Consider the following 25726-nt stretch of genomic DNA (forward strand, 5'->3'; position numbering starts at 1 on the left):
AGTTCAAATTACTGTTTATGTTTGACACTAGTCTGGCAAACAGCAGAAGCTTAATAACATAGAGGTTCATTTGTTTATCTATCTATCTATTTATTTATTTATTTGCTTGCTACTGTGTCTGCATCACATTTCTAAAAATGCCTGCGCAGCATTTTCCACTACTAGGAAATGTATTAATACTAAATTACGCATCTCGTCTTTACCAGTGGAGATAGAATATCATAGGAGTCAGGGAAGCTGTGAACTGTACCACCTAGTCAGTTATTTATATGGAGAACCCATTAAACAAAGTATTTAAGCAATGAAATATCTCACTTATTGTTAATAATATCCTGAATACAGGAAGCTCATCACCCAAGTTCTCTGGAGTCTGTGGTTATGCTGCATAATTACATAATAATCAACCACACACTCAATGCCTATCCAGTAAACATTTTAATTTTATTCTGTCATAGAGGAATACGGTGGTGCTATATTGATTTATTAAAAAGAAAAATCACAACTCAATACCCTCTTAAATCATGAGACTTAAAAAAAAAAAATGTATTTCGGAAAATAAATGTTTGCTTACCAGCATTTGAGGTTTTTAATTCATATTTGCCAGCAACAATACAGGTAAATACTTAAAATGCCATAGTTACTTCAAAATCATGACTCATCTGAAATCAGTGGAGTTACATGAGTAAGCATGTAAGGGAGGCATACTCTCAAGTCCCAAAAGTTAGGATATAAAATTTCTCAGTCCATCAATTAAAGGCACTTACACTACAACCAGTACATCTGGAATCCCAATTACATTCCATGCTGCAGGAAGAAGTTTGGCCAGATTCAAACCTTGACCTCTAATCCTATCTTCCTCTGACGTTTAGCTCCATTTGCTCACTGACCACAACTGTCAGCAACTCCATTTCCCATTTTTGTCTTCAGATTTGTCCACTGTTTAAAATATGATGCACAGAGACTTTAGGGGAGACAGAATTTACCTTCTAACAGATAGCAACATTACAAAAGATCACCCTGTCATGAAATCAGGAAAACCCAGACATCACTACGCTCCCATCTCTAATTTAAATAAACCTAGCTCTGTGATTCAGTCTTCTATGCCTAAAATGAGAACAACAGTACCTACTATGCTTTGAAGGATTAATTACTCCTAAATGCGCTGGAATAGCCACATAGAAGATATTGTGTAAAGATGTGTAACTCTTCATTGCTGCAAATGTAGACAAACCCCATTTCACAGCATAGCTTTCACAGTAGTGAGAAAAGTCCATGCAAGATGAAGCCAGGAACTTCAGAACACTCGCCCATCCAAAACCACCAAACCAAAAATTACAACATGGTTTGGGAAAGCTAGCAGTGCAAAAGTTTTATTCAGGTCTAAAGAAATAATGCAACACTTCTGAAACCAAAACGTATCTTTTTGCTGTTGCAAAGAAACTTGAGTCATCGAACCTAATCATCAGGGTGCCCTTATTTTCAGACAGGCGGGAGGAAAATGAAATGCCAAGTCATTTAAAGAGTAAGACTTGTACAGAACTATAACCATTTTGCACAGAAAACATTACAGCTGGACACACAATTAGAATGGTCAAACACATGTTTTAGAGCTTAATTATCTTACTACTGAGTTTCAAATCCTGAGCCTGTTCCTGGCAAGCTGAAACAGGGACTAAGAAGGACATATTCTGTTCCTCTCCTCAGGTCACTACTGTACCAAACTGTACCAATAAATGTATCTTCTTAGGCTTAAAAAATAAAAAAGTCCCTTTTAAGTCCTCAGTGAGGACTACCCCTGAGGAAAGTGTCCAAGTCCCCTGCTGTGAATAAATGCTGTTCTGCCACATTTGTGCAACGTTTCCAGTTATTTTGAGGTGCTACGGGGAACACTCTTGAGTGTATTGACTAACATTTGATTCAGAGACAGCAGTAGTAAATGTCTGCTGCATGAGTCCAAGAACTGGATATTCTTCACTACTGCAGATGTCCCTTCCCTTTTATGCCAATAGGACCATTATGGTGATTTTTTCCCCTCTCCTTCTCCACAATGACAAATGCCAGCATAATCAAAATTTGGAAATTTTCCATGTGAAAAACAGGAACAGAAGAGGGCTAACCTAATCAGCTGTGCTATGCTTTCAGCTGTGACTGTGAGGAAAAAAACTGGCCAGGCAGACCACCCTGCTTATGAAAGAATGATACCAGGTGCGTCATGGTAACATTAGAAATATCTGTAATAAATCTCATACTATGTAAGAGAAAAAATGGGGTTTCCATACTGAATATGCTGTACAATACTGCAAGTCTTCTTTCTCTGCATTTTAGAATGACATCATTGATCTTTTTGTATGAGTTTAATTACAGCCTCACTTTAATGCTGCCAGTAATAAGGAACTATTAGTACTGCTCTTGAAGAGGCAAAAAGCTTTATTAGATACTGCAAAGAGCTGGGGATGCTCTTAAAAATAATAAAGGGCAGTCAATCAATCACATTTGCTCTGCCAAGAGCTTTTAAAAGGTAACCCAGAGGCTTGAAGCTTCATTACCAAAACATTTTTCCTGTTGCCACTTAAAAAAATTCTGCTGAAGTTTAATGACTAGAATGTCAGTAATGAAACTGCAACAATAATTGCATGCTTAAGAATGAAAATGCGAAGTAGTTCTACTTTCATTGAAGAGATGACTTTAAAGACTATTTTGGACCCTAAAAATACACGGATCAGTGCCACTGAGGAATACATAGAAATTTTTATGGAACCCAGACTGTGGATACAAAGGTTCACCTGAGAGTTCAAATCTCAAATAGCAACATACCAATATCAGGAAACATACAGTGTATATAGTGTTTAAAAGAAAGAACCCCTCTGCAAGATGGGCTCTGAAGAATCCTTAATAAAAAGTGCTCGATTTTCCTTTTGGTTCTACCCATTACTAGTGCCTAAAGTAGCTGGAAATGGTGCTGTGCTTCTAACCCATGCAGACAGAAAGTGGTGGTCGACACAGGGTCTGTGGCAAGCCAACTTTCAAAAAAGTTAGATTTGGAGGTGTTTTGTCTTCTCTGCTAGAGTAAGAAAGCTCATGGAATATAAAAGAATTGTAAAGGGACTCTACTGTATGGTATCATGTAAGAAATCAGACTGGCTAGTAAAGCATGCTGTTGGTCTTTTTAAAAGCCAAATGAAAGGCGTGTTCAGCTGTACCAACATCAGACTACTTCAGAGTCTCTTTGCTGCCTGTACTGAATGGGGATGCCCCTGAATGGAATTTTATCTGAGATTTACTGTTTTGGGTGCTGAGATAATACTTCAGGTTACATCAGTCTGCCTTTTTCTTCTTGGTTGAGAGATCAAAAATGTTAGAGGGTTGTTTGTTTTCAATCGTTGCTGTGCAGTCAAAGAGTTCAAGGATCTACCTAGTGTATAAAGACATGAAATGTTCTCCAAGGCTTCCAACTCCCTGACACCCAGAATCACTGATGAGAACCAGAATAGAAAGGGTCGGAGATCACCAGAACAAAGATGGCAACTAGAACAATTCCATTAGGCAGAGGAACACTTACGTTAAGACTGCCAAGAAGACATGCCACTCTGGGTTTGGTATTATAATAAGGCACAAATACATTCATTTTCAATTTTGAAACTTTCAGTTAAATTAAAATTTTTAAAAAGTGATTGGAAGTTCTTGGCATTAATATTAAATCAGTCCTTTAGCCTTGGAAGCTGCTTCACTCCTACAGTCTTTTTCATCGATCCTTTTTGAGGATTAACCATCTTCAGGTTTCCTGGAACACTGTACCTCCCTCTGAAATAAAATGGGTGAAGTTAGTCACCAAGTGTCACATTGCCTGTAAGCTTTAACTGCTAGAAATTTGCATGCTTTTTATATTTGCATAACTGATTACTATTGTGAATTAATAAACCTGAGAGAGGAAAACACAAGTATATTTCTGGGTTTGCAGGCTAGCAGAGCATCTAATTATTCTGCACAGAAACTCAATCCTCATCTCATGATTCCTGACTACTTCCTGTTACCTAAATGATGGAATTCGAAGAACATGAACAGAATACTAAACATTTGCACAAAGAGAATGATAACTGGCTAAGGAGACATTTTCATCAATGACGTAATTCCCATGAAGTAATGGAAAAACACTTCATGTAGATGTAGTTACAGTTCTCTGCAGGTATTCCACTCCAGAGACCCATGCTCTTCAGCCCATGATCATACATGGGAAATGCTGCCAGCAGACTTCTGAAGTGGTATGCATCAAGGACACGTAACACCATCTACCTGAAACCTACCAGAGCCATTTTCATCTTGATCTTCTAAGAGAAATCAGTGGGAATGTAAACTAATCTCCAGGAGGGGAATGGTGATTCCACAAACTGGAAGGCTCATTCTCATGATCAAGCAACATGCATCTCGACTCTTACGCAAGCTACCTTTTTCTCCCTGTTCATTACTACAGTGGACAGACATCACTTTATATACTCTAACGACAACAGACAGGGTTTCAATGTCTTTCTCAAGTAAAGGCACTCTGAAGGAAAATATATCACAACATCACATCATTATATTCATGATGATAGCCAGAGAAATACTTTGTTATGCAGTAGAAGCTGTGATGACATGATCTGTGCAAGTTCCAAATTTCTGGACAAACAGCCAACAAAGTTGCCCCTAGGGCTCGCCAGTCTTCTTGAGATTGACACATCCTTTGGTCGAGCTCTTACAAGCAGTCATGGTCTTCAAGGGAGAGCTGCCCCCATAGAGATACAGAGCTACTTCTACTCAAGAGCTTCGAAGGTCAGAACCCAAGTGCTCAATTATCAATTGATTATTCAAATTCAAATCAATTGATTACTCAAAATCAATTGATTAATCTGCAGATCACTGTAGAGCTGGACCAAGCAGACAGCGTATGTCTGTGTAGAATTCTGCAGGCAGAAAAACCTCTTTCCACTCAAAACCAGCTGGACTTATGGACTAAGAAGCCACGTAGCTGCAGCCAGTGCAGTGTTGAAACTGAGTTAATAAGCCCTGCTATATGCCTCAGTATGACAGTAAGGGCTCAAAATGACTTTAAACTGGCTGCTCAGATCGCATCAGAGACATGAGTCATCAAGACATCCATGTTCTTCCCAAAAGTCAGCTAGCCTATCTCCTTGTCCTATGAAAAGGCATAAAAAGGACCCCTACTGAACTTGACTTCTATGTTTGGATGGCCAGGAAACCGAATGCAACAACAATTAGTGTTCACAATTACTACTCAAAAATGTTTCAGTGTTGCTTTAATATACAGGTTGCATTTTCCATACCTGTACCTATAGTTAAAACAAACATTAAGTGTAGTTTCTTAGTATGGTTTGAAATCCAGTGAAGGCAGGCGTTTTCTGAAAGGCCAACAGAAGTGAGATAAGAACTCAGGACAGAAAATTTTCAAATTATTCTCAAGAACACATATATTCTCAATCATGCAAGTCTTCTCTTATTTGAATGGAATTATTTCTCATTAATGTCAGCTTGAACGAACAACCTTCAGGCTGTAAATCAAAACATAATTAAAAAGGAATAATATGACAATGGCTGTGTTAACCTTGTGATGATCAAGGCGTGCCTACTTACATTCTAGCATCTCCTCAAAATATGAACTATGCCAATCCCCATTCTTATCTCCATGTTGCCAAGACCAAAGTTTGACCTGAAAGTTCTAAATCACTGGTTATAAAAGCCAATGCTTTGCAGACTGGGTCCTTTGCTATTAAGGACAATTTAAAAGATGAACTATTCCCTTCATGTGCATAAAGTACTTTGAAAAGTTTAAAAAAAATCCTCTGAGGGAAAAAGGGGATATTTTGTTACAATATGCATCTTCTGAGATCAGCAATTACAGGACACTTTATTATCTTTTACACTTAATTTTCTTTTGTTTGATATAAAGAAAACTACAGAAACACACTGTCATATAATTTCAGGGTAAGTAATGATCCACTAAAAGAAATTATAAAAAAACCCCAACATTATCACAGATCAGTGCTAAGCCTCAGCAACTCTCAATATCTGGCTGATGATATTTAATCTCCCAGCAGAGACAGTGAATTCTCCTAGTTCTAGCTTCCTGACCTTCTCATGAGCTATGTTAAACATCACTGGGGCCAGAAGCAACACGCTGGCTATATATGGGGTACCTCAGACCCATACAGTACTTTTTCTGTATTCAGAAACTTCAGTTATAGACATTAATTCATATTGTACTACATTAATTCATATTGTACTACATTAATTCATATTCTACTAATATCCTCTCCTGGAGCATGAAGATCTACTGTTCCAGTTTATGAAATCCTGTGATTCTGAGCTTACACAGAATGAAAGCATAAAGCTGGCAAGCATATGTCTACACAATTTCATGCTTATAATTTACTCATTACATTTTCAGATGTTCCCAGTATATATTGTGTATGCTCATTTTAATAACAGAAGTAAGTGGGTTCATGGAAGAGTATTTACTGTGAGATACTAAATACATAGAAACCACACTAGCTCAGGAAGTCTCCAAATACAAAGTATTTGGGAGAGCTCCAAAAGCAAATATTGTATCTGCCTGCCTACGCTTTTGTAGGCATCTACTTATGGCCACTGGAGGCAGGATACTGGGTCCAACACACTTCTGATGTGATGCCCTATATCCTTCATATTCTTAACATTTTCAGTTCAGTTAAAAAAATAACTCTCCTCCAATTTCAAGCTTTCTCACAAGCACTACAATCAGAAATTCATTTTATTTCTATATAGCTCAGAGCAGGTGGGCTCTTTTAAAATTTAAATTTCTAACCCATATAACTAAACAGAAATTTGTTAAACAATGAAGCCTTTATGTTGTCATCTAAAATCACTCACATTATCATCCAAAAAAAGCTTTACAATCTCTATTGGCAGGACCAAAGCAGGCATTTATTTAATTGAATTACTCTTCACAGGCTAAAGGGTATACTTGTTGCTCCCAACTCTGCAGTAATATAGAAAAAAATGATCCATTTTAAACACAGGTTGAAAGGGAAGAACATCAGAGGTATTGTAAGATTTCAAAAAGGCCACTTAAATATATGTATTTTCAATATTGCAACATGCTTAGTATTAAATAAAACTGATTAAAAAGCAGTATCAAAAATGATGTTAAGAGTAATACTTTGTCAGTAGGATTATGCTCAGTGATATTTACCATGAATGGAAAGTTGCAATATTCAACAAAAAATAATAAACCAGAAAACAGAGGGAATATAAAGGAAATTTACCTCAGTATCTGGTTTTCTCCCTTGCCAGTCAGAGCATCTGTTTTTTGCCTTTCAACAATTTGAAGTGTTGCTGAGGTCTGTAACAGCCAAATTTTTACAAAACAAGTTAAATCCTAACCACAATCACAGTTAAGGAAATAAAATATTTCCAAACTAATTTTGACCCACTACAGTCTTACTTCCATAAAGTACTTTAAGCACATATTACACTGATGCCTTGTTGATTTGGGGAATTGAACACATGCCAAAATCCCTTGCTGTGCAAAAATACCATTATTTGTTAAGCTGGACGATCAGAGAATATGTAATTTCAATCAGCATATTTTTGGTCATACTACCTATAATTCCACATTGTCAATGAAGAAACATTCTATTTCTAACATACTTCCATGAATGAGAAACAAACCAAATTATAGTCACTTAGTTCTACTTTTGAATGATTAAACCATTAATTGAGAACAGAAACCACTTCAAAAAAAATACCACAGCATGGAAATCTCTGCATACTCTGGAAGTCTACATTACTGGACATACTGAAAAAAACCCAGTTGTTACTCTTGGTATTGCATTCAAAAGCATCTGAGCAGGATTAAATCAGTTCGTTCTCCTGTTCCTTAGTTCACAGGGTTCCCTTCTCACCCAGCTGCCGTTACCTCTCAGAGGTACAGCTCTACCATGGACAGAAAACCAGAAAACGCAGAAGGTTTAGGGCTTGTCTGGCTGCTGTGCACACTTGGGCGTCTAGTGTAAGTGCATGGAATTTTCTCAGCCCCTTTAAAGGGATCCATCAGGAACATGCAATAAACATATGATAACCATGATATATGAAGTGTCAGCTAACCAGACCAAGGAAGACTTTTTGAAAGCTTAGAGCTAGATTTTGGGGCTACCTAAGCAAGGCTCAAAGTTTGGATCATTACATTACATTACATTACAACTTTACATTTTATAGCATGTGTGAAAACATCTTGCACTTGTGAGAAAAAATTCTGGCACTGAAAAGCAGCATGTCTCACTGCTTATAAGACAATGGTTTCTACTGTGCTTCCATGTATACAATGCACTAGGCAAGTACTGCTGACCCAGTTTAGCTATAACTAAAGCAGAGTCTTTTCAGAGTGCAAGCGTAAAAATGGAATAGGATCCACACAGATTTACTTTCTTGAAGGCGAGAAATTGTTTGCACTCAAGGAACTCTAGTACTAAAGATGATGGCTAGTATAATTTATCATTTTTCTGAGCAGATGTGATTCTGTGACACAAGGCAAGATCTGGGCTACGATTGCCTTCACTGTTTTTTTAATTTATATGAATATAGAGTGCCACTATATACGGTTATTATCTATAGCACTGGTTTTGCTGGTAGTTTACACCAGGCCTATCCCAACTAAAATGAGCCGCTGTTGCACAGGCAGCTTTCCAGTTGTGCCTTTCTATAATTGTGGTCTTTTTCTGCAAAGAAATCCCAATCACAAGTCAGACTCTACTATGTTAGTAAAAGTTTGCAGTAAAAATCTGGCCTGAAAGAATGGCCCTTTTAAATATCTATCATTCTTCTTTGCCTGCTTCTCAAACCAATTTCTGAATACCACCAGAAAGTGCTTTGAGATTTGTGGAGTCCAAATCCAAACCCAACATTTTTTCAGATTGAAAGCAAAACAAAAAAAGCAAACAGGAATACACCATAAACCATCGGTGCCTCTAGCATGAGTTCTCAAGTTTGTCAAATCTTTAATTTATTCTAAAACTATCATTTAAAATTGACTATATCCTCACAGATCCAGACAAGACAAACAAAAAAAGCACTCGGAAGATACATATACTTTGTAAAAAAGCAGAAAAGCACTCAATAAAAAAAAAAAAGGTAAATAAAAGAAATGGTTGCTCAGAAGCATCTCTCTCTTCTGCTGCAGGCTTCAGGAGGGATCCAAAACAAAGTAGAAAAAAACCAAAAATATCTGGGAATTTTTTAACACCTCCAAGTAAAAACTTCCATTCTATGATTATTGTTTTTTACTGTGAGCTATAGAAAAGCACAAACATAATGAGGAAGAAAAGGCCTAAAAAGACATTATATCCACCCTCTGTAACTAAGAGAGTGTCACTGGAATATATTGTTGTCACAGGATAACAACATCCCGTAGTATATTTACTTTGGAATGTATGGAAAATGTTAGCCTATGGGTAAATCCTTCTAACTCTGCTGCCAACATTACTGTGCAGGCTCTAGAACACTGCAATTTTAATACAGCTGAAAGAGTCTGGACTGAATGTAAGTTTACTTCTGCCTCTATTGTTAAAATGAGCTGTTAAAAGGGAGGGCATACATACGCAGATTTTAAGATAATATAAAAGCAACAATCAAATCAAAGTCATAGCAGAACAGGACCTGAAGGGCCCAGATAAGCCACTGATTCTTTTGCAACCAATGGTCAACCATGATTACGTTGACTGCCATGTTCAGATTAGCAATGTAAAAGGTAGATGTCTAAACTACTCACCTAGGCTCCACTTATAGCTCAGGAAGAGGGACACATAAATCCCTCGGAAATTCATTTCATCTTGATCTAAAATGGGTGTGATGGTTTGTACCTTAAACATGCTTCTCTCTCCATAGATTACAGAGGATCCCTCTGCAACTACTTTAGATTGGCTGTTTAACATTCAGAGAATTAAAGACAGAGAGATTAATCTGGAGATGATTATTTTGCTCTCATATGGTTCTGAAATCATGGGGGCAAATAACTGATTAATGAAAACACGATGCACTAACTACCTTAAGTGTCAGTGGCAAAATCCTAGTCCCTAATGCCCCATTTAAGCAACATGCAGGTACATACACCTCACTTCAAATAATGTTTTATGCATGTTTAAGTGCTTTTCTAGGCAGCTGAACATAGGCACTCCTCTTGCTAGCATGTTCAGTAATAAAATCATCTTTTATTTCCTACCTTCTTCCTCCAGCATTTCCCAGTTTCACTGTTAATGTAAAGATACTAACAGTTATCATGGGCATTTCCTGGGCTTTTTCTTGGTTTCATGCTGGAAAGTTAGTTTAAGCAATTCTTTCAGATTTCCCAAAGCAGCAATGAACCACGTAAGAGAATCAGTTGCCCACTGTGCAAACACATGGAAACACTGCTAATTACAGCCTTTCACCCCAGTTAGCTATGACAGGGATTCAGTGACAGTCATTCTGGAGTATCACACTAAGCTATTACTTTTATATTATTCAGGAATTAGGAGCTCTTTCAGAATAAGAAGTACTAGAAATCTTTACAGGTTCCTTTACAGGTTCCTCCAGTTTATAGTATCAACTTTTATGTATTACATAATATGCAGCAATAAGATTTAACCTCCGATTTCAAACAACCAAGGTATCTTACCCCTTATCTTCTAAATTTAATTGAAATATGTGCTGTATTGTCATTCAGAGCTGACTGGCTAGTTTGTGTTTAAAAGAAAAAAGGAGAAATATGAAAAAGAGGAATTGCTACTTAAGGTGGGTGTCACTACTGCTAATAATTTGGTTCTGTTCTTTTCAACTGAAACATTAACTAGCATAGCAGTCTTTTGACTAATGGATGGGCAAGCAAGTATCAGAAAATTACTTCAGCTTTCTCAGTTAAGAGCACTTTGACTATCCTTGGGAACAATGAAACTCCAATTGACACAAAAGCAAAACCAGTATTTAAAAATAAATAAATTGTAGCAATCTTTCCATTTTTAGCTCTTAAAATTTTTAAAAATTTCTAGCTTTTGTAATGGATTTGGTAGATGAATGAAGTGATAAAAGACTTTGACCTAATGGCATTAACAGATGCTGTTGCTGTATTAAGAAAGCATAATGATTTTTAAAAGTTATTGAATAGCATATTTTTCTTACCTGTAAGATCTCCAAGAGGTACATGCGCCGCTCATCATTAGCTTTGTGGTAAGCCTACAGTTAAAATAAGGGACATAGGCTAGCATTAAGCAAAATATTTTAAAAGTTGCATCATACAGGAAGAAACAAATATACAGCAGAGCTTCTTTCTAGTGAAATATTTTGTGGAACTATACTATTGTGTGTTCCACACACACTGTCTGTCAGACAACATAATGGGCTTTTATAGATTAGAGGCATACAGTGATTACAAACCTTTGCTTCTTGTTCCAGTCTAAGTTCATAGTCTTTTAGCTGGTTCTGGAGACTTTTCTTCTCTTCTTCTAGTTGTTTAAGAACCTCCTTTAAGGAACCCTGTGGTTATAGTAAATAAAACAACGTTTTACAAGTATTTCCATACCATATGAAGATATCATCACCATAGTCCTTATTCTCCAAGCATTATGATATTTGTCATTCTATTTGCTTCTTGTACACTTTTTGCTTACATGGTTCCAGCTGGCACAATGCAAAGACAAAAGCAATTAACTATATGCTACAATTATCAGTTATGCACTACACATTTCCACTGTGTTAAAATGACACAGATATGGTTTTCCACACTGCTGCTCCTTGATAGGTTGTTATCCTGAGCTGCATTAGGCCAAGTACTGACAGCAGGTCGAGGCAGGGGATCTTTCTCCTCTACTCAGCACTGGTGAGGCCACACCTGGAGTGCTGTGTTCAGTTCTGGGCTGCCAAACACTATAAAATGTAATTTCAAAAACAGACACATGAACATTTTAAATGGTAAAACTTCAAAGAAGTTCTGGAAACCCACTTTAGCCAGGACTGGTTGTAAGTTACCTCCCACCCCTACTTTCAAGGCAGTAATTGAAGAACTAGCTGAGACCTTATATATCTGAAGTCTTTAGCTGCTGCACAATACAAATCAAGAAGGGAGAAACGCCAGCCTATGAACTCAGCTAAATCACTAAGGGCTGGATTTGCCTTTCCTGAATTCTGTGGGAAGCAAGCAGAAGGAAGCCTCGCTGAAACAGATTGAATTCTCAATGCTCATGGTTGTATGATCAGCTTAGTGCTTAATAGAGTAAAACACAAAAGCAAAAGCTCACAGAAAACAGAGCTTAAAGCATACAGTAACAAAGACTTGTAGCAGAGTTCTTGGAGCACAGAAAAGCCTCAATACAAAGCAAGGACCAGTGAGAGCTCAAGAGAACCAGAAGGAGCCTCCCAGCTATGCAGCACTCCCCCAGAAGGAGAAATTGCCAACCAAACCCCAGGATGAACCAGTAAGATAAATTCTGAAAAAGCTTTTTAGAAATGGTTTAACTGAATATTGAAAATTTTTTTAAGTTAGATTTATTACAGGTTCTTCTACTAAGCCTTGAATAGCTGGACAATGTATTCCTGAAAAGGAGTCATAAGCTGACTAAAGGATTTAACCTGAATTTAAGATCCTTAGTTTTCAATAAGTCGTCCATGTCAAACCACTCTGAGCAAGCTGGTAAGCTAAAAGACATACTGAGATTTTAAATGAATACTTTCTTTATGTAACGGAATTTTGCAGGGCTTAGCAAGATTCACTCTCAGAGCAATGATACATTAAGTCTTGTGTCCAGCAGTGACCAAAGCCCAGAGTTTCACAAAGGGAACACCAATTCTCCAGTTCTTCTTTTTTTCATACAATTTCCTTTTCATTCGACTGAAGTTACACATTTGGCTTAACAATTGCCAGAAAATGAAATTATACAGAATGATACTGCAGCTGAATTTTTAAGGCCACCCACGTAAGTTGCTCTCATTCTGGATTGTTCCTTGCCCTGCTACCAGTGGCAAGAGGTGACAATTTCTATCAATCATTTCACAACAGACAAGGTGACAAATCCATGACATCATCAACTTGCTTTCATCAGAGCCAGCTCATACAGACCATTGATCCTTATGGCAATTTTCTTCAGCTCTAATCCTCTAACTTTTCTCCATGAGTTAGAATAGAAGCAACATATCTGTCAGTTGTGTAGAAAAAACCCAACAACACAAGAAGCCTTTGCAATCCATTCTACTTGACATTTTAAATCAAATGAAGTTTTGTTTAGAAAATAAACTCCCTTCCCTCCAACACTAGGAGCTGACATTCATCAGCTGCTTTAGCTGAATCTTTTAACATATCATTTTAAACCCATCAAGAGCAAAAAGCAATACTACATCTTTAGTTTTACTGTAACAGAATTTGATTTTAACTTGATACCAATAAACTCACTAGTCATATATTACTGAACAAATGATGCCTAAAAATTATTTAGCATAGCACATTTCTACATACAGTATGCCCTCGATATATATACACCAAATGCTGTAACTGCTTCAGTACAGGTGAAGAAAGGCTCCCTGTACTTGCCTACATGCCAAGTGCCCCCTCGTGGTTAGCATCATCTTCATATTCCAAACCAGACTGAGAGCTGAACCACACGAATGCAGAGCGTCCTGTTCCCACCAGACACTGGCAATGGTCAGGGTAAAGAAATCAGCCTGGAGACTTGTTGGAAAGTTCAGGCTCCTTCAGTGTAAGAGGTGTGAGACACTGCTACCCTAAATCCTTATGTCAATGGTCTCCACAGCATTGCTCATACAGGTTATCTGCTGACTCGGGCAGTAGGAAGTTAAAATGGAGACTTCCATTGCCATGGTTCAGATTGGCAGAACAAGTTGCTCCTGACTCTGAAACATTTCACTTAGTACCTCTACTGACAGGCCTGAAAAAGTCTGGAGATCCCTTCCTTACACATTTTCCCTGGAAGATATCCCAGGGTCCCAGTCAGTTGCTGAGGAATTCTTGAGAACAGCCAGCTAAAAATGTCACTTGACTGCAAGATTTTTCCCTGATTGTTTTCTTTGAAATACAAAGTGTATTCTGTCTCTGGGAATACCACAAAGTGATTTGAGTAAAATAGTCTGCTGGTTTGTGCAAGGCCACCAGGAGGAACAACTAATGCCAACATGACAAGGAAAGGAAAAAATGCAAATCACGAAGGTCTCTTGGAGGCATCCAAAATACTTGTCTGAGGTCAGATGAAAGGAGTAGGAAGAGGAAGTCTGTGAGAAGGCAGGATATATCTTAGGGCAGTCAGACCAGACTACAGAACTTTCTCCAAAATGGTTCCAAGTTTCACGAAAACATAGGATAGCAGATTTCTTATTCCCATAGAGCTACTGGTGACTTACTCCAGCACGAGCAACAAGGTTCCTTTAACACTGACTTGCTAGGACAATTGTCGTTTCCTATGCCATTATAAAGTGCTGATGTTCCCTATAGGCAGTTATCAACACCTACTGAAATAGTGTCTTTGTTGCGTGTTTTCACGCAATGCAAGATTCCCCTCCTGTCATGTCGCTAACGCCTCCTCCAGTGTGCCACTGCCACACATTCTGCTTACAGTTTAAAACTGACAGCAAAAACCCTGAGGTGGTTGTGTGAGGGTCTCAGTTCTGCGTCACTGTGCTCTCAGAAAGGCAGCTCTGCAAAGCAATTATTTGGCCCTTAATGTCAGAATTTTTTCAGCTATGGTGCTGGACATTCCTGAAAATGGTGATTTATCACAGAAACCTTGGTTCCTTGGCTAATCTTAACTAGAGCGTTGCTAAGGCAATGCTATCAGGAGTGTGCTCTTCTGAACCAATTTTGCAGTATGCTTTTCAGTATTTGCATACTAAAGCTGCTATCTAGGGATTCTTTCTTGCAGAAATGGTGAGAGAGAAAGGAATAATTTTCTTTCTGCTTATATGGGAAATTATGCTCAGCAGAGACCATGTATTTCACCAAAACTCATTTAATGAAAAAATGTGAACAAATGAATGCAGCATGTTTAAGAGAGGCAAGTAAAATTCACATCATGTTATACTTTAGAGAGAAGGCATTCGTTCTGTAATTATTTCTGAAGTACTATATGACATTTCTATTATTCATTGGGACATAAAGGAAATTACTGACTAAACAGTTTTCACTGTTGGAACTCCCTTTTGCTTGTCACTGTTTAGGTTATTTTTGATCTGCCTTCAGTACACAAAAATGATTTTCAAAACCCTGCCTGTAAAAATTTGTGTGTTCAAGGTATTGGTTCTGCAATTACTGTCATGTGACATCTACAGGATTTTTTTGAAAGAAAAAAAAAGCATTATCTCAAGTCAGTATAAGGACTTCAGAATGATAACTGTATATTTAAATGGTTTAGGCGTGTTTTTAATAGCAAGGAATCATTCATCAGTATGATTCTAATTCTGAAGTAAAAATAGTCCAAGCCACCTGCAACAATTATTGCAATTTATCAACACAGAAAATCCTCTGTGCTTCCTTGTTCATCACTCCAGAAATTGCACTTGTATTCTTCTCTTTCATTCAGGTTTTTATAGCTTGCTGACTGCCAGGGTCTCTGATGACTAATTTTTTTTTATTTTCCCTGTAGTGCTTGATATCAAGAAAATATTTTATGCTATCTACCTCTAAATGGGATGAATTACTCTACAGACATGTTTTTCTCCTTCTGTTCACTATGGTAGGACCTTAAATGACCAGCTGAGTAAGATAAATCTCTTTAGTATCTTTGAGATATCTCCTCTGTTAAATACAGCTGAAATTGCTTAGGAAGTTAAGAATTATTAGAGGCCTTTCTAATAACTCTAACTGCACAATTCTAACCTCCTTGGGAACACAGGTTTAAAAGACTTGCAAATACTGTTTAATTTTCTAAATATGTTGCTCAAAACAAAATCTACTGTCTACTGTTGCTGTATTATAGAAATTTTACCAACTTACTGGAAGAATCACTTTGCTATCTCTCCACAGAGCTTCATATGCAACTGCAAGTTGAAAGCTGAATATCATAGTGTACTTTTGATTTAACACACACACGCACAATTTTATATATACCCACTCTCAGCATTTTTACTTTGAGCAAATGTAGATTGATGACTGGCTGCAAAGCTCTTTGCTTTTCTACACCCACTCACCACATCTGCTCTTTATTCTCATCTGTGGAGAAGCTAAAAATTCCCCCCTACTCCCATGAACAACTCACAAAACCATAAAAAGGATTTGGATAAACCTGTACGCTTAAACACCACAAAATGATCTCTGTATTTTTTTTTACCAATGTTTTGTATCTCCTAAAATTTAAAAGAAAAAAAAAGCAGCTCCACATTCTCCAAGAGTATCTGTAAATATACAATGACTTTTCTGATAGCTTCAGTGAAATAAAACCAGCAAAGCGCACAAAATGCATCTATTTTCTTCCCCTCTTTCCATCTCCTGAAAATTAAAACAAGGAAAACTGAAACATTTCACTAAGTCCCTATGCACTTTTTTCCCCCCTCTGGCTAGCAAACAGAAGAATGTATTCACTGTAAGCTGGAAGGCTGAAGGAAGGACTTAAAACTGCAGAAGAAAAAACCATGGCATGGCACATGGGCTCCAGTCTTCCCCAGGTGTCACTGAGGAAGTCTAGGACTATCCAAACTGTCTTCTAGACTCCTTCTGGCAGTATGAATCTTCCAGTTGTGCTGTCATTCTTTCCTTTACGGGAACAGTAATCAAACCTCTCAGAACAATATCTCATAGGTGAGGAGGCAAGACAGTATTCAGTAGGTATTAGAAATGTACTGGATTGGTGCAGCCCAGCTGCTGGTGAAGGAGATTATCTCACTGGTAATGACTCTTCAAGTGCTTGGCAAGGTGTAATTGGATTGGTAAGTAAGAGTACTAGCAACTGGATGGAAATAAACACTTCTTATACTGTAAGCATGCATGCCAGTCTGTGCTTTACAGGCTGACAGGAATAACATTGTCTGAAGCAGACTCTACTGTAAATTTTGTAGACCAATGTTCTGTCTTCAAGACTTTTCTTCAAACATAATCCCAGTTGTATTTTCAAAGCAACTCCATGAAACAGGAAAGTGGCATGGGAAAGATTTTGTTCTTTTTTTAATTAGCTGTTTAAAAAAAAAAATAGTCCTGCCAACCTAGAAAACACCATGGTCTTTAGGACAGTACTAAAACTGGCAAGAATATTTACTATCTGAAAGCCATGGATCAGATCAGAAAGAGCAGTTACTTATTCACACCCTGCTTACAACAGATAATCATTCCCACTAACAGGGCATGCAGCCTTCTCTAGGGTCAGTAAACTCCCATTAATCTTCATAATCTGAAGCACAAAAAAGTCAGATGGAAACACTTCTGTAAGCATAAGCAACTGGAATAAAACTTGTCAGAGCCCTGCCTCATAACGTTCATTATTCCTGCTTATGCTACAAGGCATTAGAACATCTTTATCTACCTTCCCTATTTCTATAAGTGGGTAAGAAGAAGAAAAGGTGTCAAAGTAAAAGATTTCAGCAGATAACAGACTAAGGAAAAAGCAGTCCTGAATCTAAAATTGTTTTCACTTCATTTACCACTTTAGAAGACTAAATGGTCAAAATATTTACTGGTTTTTTCTTGCCATTTTCTCCTCAAGATCGCAGAAAAATGTTTTATGCTTTGCTGAAATACAGGTCATGAAATACGAGCATCTTAAGGAATAAAATCTAAAAAATGGAAAGATACTTCCTTTAGTGTTGCAAAAATTTACTCTACAATGAGGAATTTTCCTGTAACTCATTATACAAAACGTTACTGCAACTATTCATCTATATTATCACAGTTAATACAAAACTGGGAGTAGTGACTCATACACCAGAAGATTGTCTTGCCATTCAGAGGGGCCTCAACAGGCTGGAGAAATAGGCAGAGAGGAATCACATGAAGTCCAGTTCATCAGGCGGAAATGCAAAGTCCTGCCCCTGAGGAGAAATAACCCCTGGCACCAGTATATGCTGGGGGCCTACTGGCTGGGAAGCAGCTTGGCAGAGAACGACCTTCGGGTCCTGGTGGACAACAAGATGGCCACACGCCAGCAATGTGCTCTTGCTGCAAAGAAGGCCAATGGCCACCCGGGCTCCATTAGGAAGAACGCTGCCAGCAGGTCGAGGGAGGTGATCCGTCCCTTCTCCTTAGCACTGGTGAGACATATCTGAAGTGCTGGGTCCAGTTCTGGACTCCCCAGCACAAGAAGGACAGGAACTTCCTGGAGCAAGTCCAGCACGGGGCTATGAAGATGATGAAGGGACTGGAGCATCTGACAGATGAGGAGAGGATGAGAGAGTTGGGACTGCTCAGCCTGGAGAAGGGAAGGCCCAGAGGGACCTTATCAATGTGTATAAACACGTGATGGGAGGGAATGGGGAAGAGGACGCCAGGCTCTTCTCAGTGGTGCCCAGTGACAGGACAAGAGGCAACGGGCACAAACTGTAACAGATGAAATTCCATCTGAACACAAGAAAGCACTTTTTTTACTGTGAGAGTGGTCAAACAGTAAATGAAGCCATGATTTTGTGATCAAGGTTCAACATTTTTCCATTTATTCACAGAACTAGTCCAGCTACTCCGTCTCAGATGCCTTACTTCAGGTTCAATCACACAACCTTCACTCAGTTAAAAATTTCACTACATGATTCCTCCCAATATTCCGGTCTTACGTACCTCCTACTTAATGACTTTACTCTATACTTTACAAATTTGTAAGCAACTGCATATCTGAAACAATAAAAAAGTAAGCAGGACTGATTGCTTTGGTTTCTAGACCAGGCTGCTGCTATTTCTTGTCATGAAAAAACAAATATTATACAAGTTCTTCAACTACACTGTGATTTGTTGTTAACCAACTAAATGCCATAGTACTCACCACAGGCATTCGATCAAAGGTGCGAACAATGGACAATTTATCTACAAATAAACAGAACATTTGACCCATTGATATAATTTTAACATATAATCACTAATTCTATTGAAAAACAGTTATGAATACCCACTTCTTCCTGCTGGATTTCCACGAATAAGCTCCATCTTGTCTTGAAGAATATTAATTTGCCTTTCCAGCTGTTTGTTCAATTCTACTTGTGTCTCATATCTGGTTTTCCATTCACTACCTTTAAAACAAATACAGGGTTACTGTATTTCCCAGATTATTTCATGCCATTTCAACTAAAAGTTAGCATTTTTTCAAACTGTTCCCACTTTTTTCTGGAGACTGAGAAAGTCTCCAATTAGTAATCCTCATAATGAGGATCTTTGCATACAAAAGAGCTTGGAAATATAAATCAAGGGAATTTTTCACTGGGCTTACTGTGGCCAGAATATTAACCAACTCTATGAATTCATGTTATTCATAGTTTCATTAATAATTAACAAAAAAGCTAACATGGCAGCATATAGCATTCCTTAATTTCACATTTGCAACATCATACCTATAAGTCACGTTTGAAAAGGGATAACTTAAACTTCTAAATAAAAATTTGTATCTCTGTAGGGCCTACCCAAAAGAATTCATTTTCTGTGTTTCCTAACCAATTAGCAAGACCCTGTTGTATTTCACTTACCTTCATCTTCAACACTGCTAAGTCTTTTTTCCAGTTCTGCTACAGTGTTTCTCAGTTCAAACACTGAGGTTTCAAGCATTTGCCTGTGGTATTTAGAGAATAAATCGGCTATTACATTAATCCTATTATTAAAATTAAAAAGAATAAAATGAATATATTTTCAGATGAAGTATCTACTGGTCTTTCCTATGTAATTATGTCATCTTGCCCATGTTTTTTTTAATGTATTTTTCTCTATGGATACTACAGTACAGCCTTAAAAACAATAGAACTATTTCTACTTTGTGAATAAAATTACTTCCATAAAAAAAACAAGACCAGCATTTCCTAAAATTTAATAACTGTCTAGCAGATCATCAGAATTAAACAAATGTAGAGAAGACACTGGCCTTAATTCTTCATCTAAAAGAAGATGACCAAGGAATACGTTTTTTTGAAACAAAAATATGTCTGAGAGATGTGCTATTTGAAATTCTGAATTAATTTTTCATTTTGACCCACTCCTCAATGATTAAGAGTCATTTTCTAAATTGTACCCATAACAAAACCAATCAAAGCATGCCATGTATTATGACTATCAGAAAAGAAAGCCAGTGATTAAAGTAACTGAGTGCTACATAAAAAATACAGGAGCTAAAGCCACCATTTTTTTCCGTACCTTAAACTTAATCTTGTGGCAAAATGTATTTTTGCCCATTGATTACTTCTGTATACTGGTTGGGCAGCCAGACAACTGACAAGTACCATGGAAACTGAGTTTTTTCTGCCTTGGAAGGTATGACCAGGAGCAGAAGCTAGCAGAGGACTTTGATGAGAGCACAACCCACCTGCATGCATGAGACAACGTGCTGAATGACTCTCATCCTTCTAAGTGGTAAGATGGTAGTTTAGTGTGCTGCAATGAATCATATGATCTCGATCACGCCAGGAGGAAATTACTCCTAACTAAATTACTGACCATACTTATGCCAACAGCCTGGTTCTTTTTGGAGATGTCTATGGAGATCTCAGGAAGTCAGCCCACACCAGCATAGGTGCAAGCAAAACACAACGCACCACAACGCAAGAGCAGTTTGTGGGTTTGTCCTTTAAAGTTAAGTTTAGAAGGCCAAGAGTTCAAAAAACAACCAATGGTTCCTGGATGCCTGTATTTTTCAGTGCCCAAATTGAGATATTTCAAAAGAACTGAGAACACAACTCCGCAAATAAGGCCCTTTAGAAAATGCTTTACAATACCAATATGATTATAGAAGTCTTTTAAATCTTAGCCTAACTCATTAAAACATGCAAGTGAGAAAATCATTGTGCTGTCCTATTTTTTGGTGTGGTTTTATTATTTTTTTTAAGGGGAGCTTCCATGTCAACATGGATCTTCTCTTTCTGAACATGTTCATAGTAAGAAATGCTCTTCAAGAAATAGTTAATTAGCCTATAAGAAATTAAAGCCCTGATGATAGAGGTGATGACTGATAAATAGTATCACCTGTTGCACTCCTCATGCTCACATTCAGTTGGTGACATTTCTTTTCCACAGCTTGAAACATCAGATTTCAACTGAAAGCTGCAGAAGCAAATCAACCAATCTGAAGAAACAGAAGAGGTATGCCTAGAATAAGGAGGGCTGAAGAGCTGAAATAGCAAAGAAATGTAAAGAAGAGTAATTAAACGTAATGCAAGTACATTTTCAGTGCAAGAAACACACTGGAGCACAGTAAGACAGACATCTCGAATGGCAGAGGAGAGCTGGGTCTTCCAGTCCCTCCTTGCTCCATTGCTCTTTTTGTCCCTACCAACGTTAGAGAGGAGGGACCTAAGGAAAGAAATAATGAAAATATTAGATACAAGAAAACCAAAGGAAATCTGATTGCTGCTGCCTGTTTGTTCCCACTCCGAATGAAAGAGGCAGATGGCTAGGAAGAAGAAAGACAAAGTCTTACTACATTGCTGGTATCATTCCAATAAAAATAGATAAGGTTTCTGTAAAGCAGATTTCTATCAACCTCCCAGTGCCTGGAAAAGAGGAAATTATGACAACAGTGAGTGCTAAAATGGGATTTTTGGAAAACACTGAAAATTAGACATAAAGCTGTAACTAGAGCTGAGCTGTATCAAAATGAAGTTGTTTTACCTTTTCAAAGAAATCTTAATGAAGTGCTTAGATGGATGCAGAGGGATAACACAGGAAGAATGAGTTCTTTAAATCCAATGTTTTCAGTTTTTAATTTCTGTTACTATTCCAAGACTATATGCAACATTTCTTACATAAGATTTTATTATTCTTTCTACATCATTAGCAAAACTTCCAGCCAACTTCTAATTATATTTTGTCCTGATGCAAATGTGTACAGAAATGATGAATTGTCAGGTGTCAAGACTGTAATTGCTACACCAACAGAAAGTCTTATTTTCATTTGGCAACTGAAACCAGTTTTTAAAGAAATCTAATTATTATTAAACATTTAATACTCCAATAGCACCCAGAAAGTAGTCAGGGTGGAACCTCTCTATTTCAGTCAGTGTATATGCAGTAAATTACAGTCCCTGCCCTGACAGAGAAGGTATTGTAGAAATCAATCACTTTGATCAACCTGGTAAATACTTCAGCTTTTTAATGTATTGAGTATTTTCCATTTCTGCAGTTATTTCTAACTGTGATAGGAAGTGATGGTCAGGCATGTATCTGTTACTGTGAATTTAATGCAGCTGTGTATAGCTGCCTGCCCAAAGACTTGGTCTGTACTTAGAGGGACTGTGGTGTAACTTTACCTGCAACCTCACATGTGTTAAACATAATTAGACATATTCAAGGCCTATGAATCTTTCCCATGTCAATCGACAATTTATAGTCATCACAGAAGAAAGCCTGTAAATCCTGGAAGCTCACATTTAAGTCGTCAGGGGAACTTAACTACATCCTTGCATCCTAAGCATAACAAGAAAGCTCTTGTGAAGAAAAGGAGAAAAAAGCACAGTTCAGATAAGAATGCTGTGATTGAAATGACAAAAGAAAAAATTGCTAAGTTTCTTTTTAAGACAGTTTACGGGTGTTATTTTACTTGAAAGTGACAGCCACTTAGGATGAAAGCCATTTTCCTGCACGTTTTGCTACCTAGATCTGGGTATCTGGTACATGTATCAGGCAAAAGGCTGCCTGAAGCCATTTTCTATAGTGGAGAGGGAAACCAGTGAAACGTTACAGGAGAAGCTCAAGGCAAAACGCCACTTCTAGGGCATCAGCTCTACAACATGGCAGAACTTCACTGATTCCTGTAGAAGACAAAATATATAGATGCCTTCAGAACCTACGAACAAACGAGAAACAATACTGCGCAGTGCAAAAGGCAGCAGCACAGGGAAGAGCATACACAGCGTTGAAAGCTACAGACTTCAGACACTTGCAGTCAGCAGTATGCTGGGAAAATGCTGCAGCTTTCCTTGCCAGGAAAGCCACAGAAGCTGAAATCTCACAAGCTGAATTAACACACAACTCTATCAACATTAGTAAGTAGCTGACATGCATAAATATATGGCTTTAAGACCTCTTTGTCTATTAAGAATTATACTGCAGTATTATATGCCTTCTCTCACACTCTCTCTCAGAAACATTTGCCATGACATTTCCCAGTCAAAACCTGTGCTGAACCTTGATTACAGTAATTTAGAGTCAGATTTAAGCTGACTTTCATTAAAGCCTTTGAAAGATTTCACAGCACTACATCCACAATCATTGAGAATCAGCAGGTACTTTCGGTACAGACCCCTTACGGACATGGATGATTCAATTTACTCTTTGAAGTAAAAATCTCTTTTTCATGAGTGTTAAATGAGAGTGGTAGGTGGGCTGTTAGCAAACTGCCTAAATGGCACAATAATCAAATAAGCCAGTAAAAAGACAACAAAGATGAGATGGCTGTGAAGGAATGCAGACCATCTATCTGCAAGCCAGTCATCCTCAGCTTGCTTTATACCCAATGGAGAGAAACAGGCACCTCCTAGGGTGTGAGTCATCTAAAACAGCCAGCCACAGTAGGTCAGATGAATCACACCTTCAAAGAGCCTTTCTGTATTCGCTGACTATACATGCCACTGGTTTAGATGCAGATGTCTAACAAGCCTGGTCATTAACAGTTAGGTTGAATAAATAACTTCTGTGAAATAGGCAATAATGATATGGTCTATTTGTACACACAAGATACACACAGGAAACAGGTGCAGAATCCACCTGGAGCTGCAAGTCTACTGTCATGCCATCAAAAACCTTTTTTTCAAGGTTTTTATTAAATATATATTTTCCTTTCATCGGCAAGTAAGTCAACACTTCACAATCTGTGCTGGGCTTTCGGCCCAGCTTTGCAGAAGATTCTCAGGTATATTAGCAAGAACTTCTGGATTCTTTGTGCACCTTGTTTCTATTAATTAAAAAAAACAAACCCACAACAAAACCAGAGCAGTGAAACAAAGCCAATACCATTCTGCTTTTTACCTGAATACCTACAGTATCAGGATTGTGTGTCAGGTAAAAGAATTGGTGTATGCAAAGGATAATTGATATATTACACTGACATGCTACTTTTCAGGAGACTTAGTAAGGACATTTGCTTACACGTTGGTGCAAGTACGTCCAAGCTCCTTTGTGCGCCATTTTGAACATACAAGCTGCCTAACCATTTTGACTTTGTTAATATTGGCTTCCCCCCTTTCTGTTAGTGAATAAACATTTAATGAAGTCTATAACTGCAGGACTAGTTTGAAGAGAATCTGCAGCCCAGACACGGAAAGAAACATTGTCCAGGGAAAACATCAGTATGGAACAGAATGTTTGAAAATGGTATGGAAATGTAAATATTAAGAGTCTGACTTAAGGGAGCAGCGCAGGAGCTTCTGACATTTTCTAACTTTTAATTTATTAACATTCAAAAGGCAATCATGTTCTTTAACACAAGGAAAAATGTGTAACTTCCTAAGCAAACTGGGAAAAAAAAACAACCTAGAATCCCACCACTGCATGAGCATCAACAATCATCAGAGCACTGAAACGCTGCTAAGCAAGGGGACTAACTGATTGCACTAACAGGTCCTCATCTTCTCTGCAAAATGCACTAGAGAGATACCGTTACCTTCCCTGTAGGTTTCAGGGATACTTACTGATAGTAGAGAAAGAGTGAAACCCAGCTTTCCAGTTTTATTCGACATTGTGGAACGATGCGTGTTTAAAGAGCACCTTGTTGTCCATTTGATTCTTCTTCCCCCAAACAGGCACGCACCCACGTAAGGTCTTTTCTGTTCTTACCCCATTGTGGTTTCCAGTCCCAGTGTACTGGTTTGGGCTTGGGTAAAGTTCATTTTCTTCACAGTAGTTCATACGGAGCTGTTCTGGATTTGTGCTGAAAACAGTGTTGATAACACAGGGACGTTTTTGTTACTGCTGAGCAGTGCTTACCCAGAGCCAAGGGCTTTTCTGCTTCTCCCCCCACCCCACCAGCGAGGAGGCTGGGGGGGGACAAAGAGTTGGGGGGGGACACAGCCGGGACAGCTGACCCCGACTGACCCGAGGGATATTCCAGACCACGTCGTCTTCAGCAATAATAGCGAGGGGTGTGGAGTTTGCCAGGGCTGCCCTGCTTGGGGATGGACACTGGTCAGCTGGTGGTGAGCAACTGGGTCTTTCTGCATCGCTTGCTTTTCTTCGGTTTGTTTCTGTTTCCTCTATTTTACTTATTAAACCGCCTTACCTCAACCCACAAATTTTCTTACATTTACCCTTCCAATTCTTCCCCCCATCCCACTGGGAGGGGAGGCAGCAAGCAGCTCTGTGGTGTTTAGCTGCCTACTGCGGTTAAACCACGACACCCAGTCCTATTTTCCTTGCCGGTTCAGCACCAGCCCCATTTCTGGCTGAAATTATCCAACTTCTTCAGGCTCCTCATGCCAGTCCCAGCCCTTTGGCCAGCAGTTCCTATCGCCCACCATGCCCTACGCCCCACGTCCACTCGCGGCTCCCAGCCGCGCTCCCAGCACAGCCCCACCGAGCTGTGGGACCTTCTGGGAGACTCACGGCCTCCCCGTCCAGTCA

The 25726-nt window shown here is 38.4% G+C and overlaps 1 protein-coding gene across 1 annotated transcript; it reads right to left on the reverse strand.

Annotated features, from left to right (window-relative positions):
- Positions 1-3698: 3698 nt before the first annotated feature.
- Positions 3699-24304, reverse strand: LOC104835034 (coiled-coil domain-containing protein 169-like). The gene is made up of 9 exons (XM_010572812.1): positions 24257-24304; positions 21137-21282; positions 19650-19736; positions 19087-19199; positions 18960-19000; positions 11437-11535; positions 11182-11235; positions 7296-7372; positions 3699-3801 (listed from the first exon to the last, which is right to left on the reverse strand). The coding sequence occupies exons 1-9, from the start codon at positions 24302-24304 to the stop codon at positions 3699-3701; spliced, it is 768 nt and encodes a 255-aa protein (XP_010571114.1).
- Between the last annotated feature and the right edge of the window lie 1422 nt (positions 24305-25726).

This window comes from Haliaeetus leucocephalus, unplaced genomic scaffold (assembly GCF_000737465.1).
Source record: "Haliaeetus leucocephalus isolate CR32 unplaced genomic scaffold, Haliaeetus_leucocephalus-4.0 Scaffold351, whole genome shotgun sequence".
NCBI classification, from domain to species: domain Eukaryota; kingdom Metazoa; phylum Chordata; class Aves; order Accipitriformes; family Accipitridae; genus Haliaeetus; species Haliaeetus leucocephalus.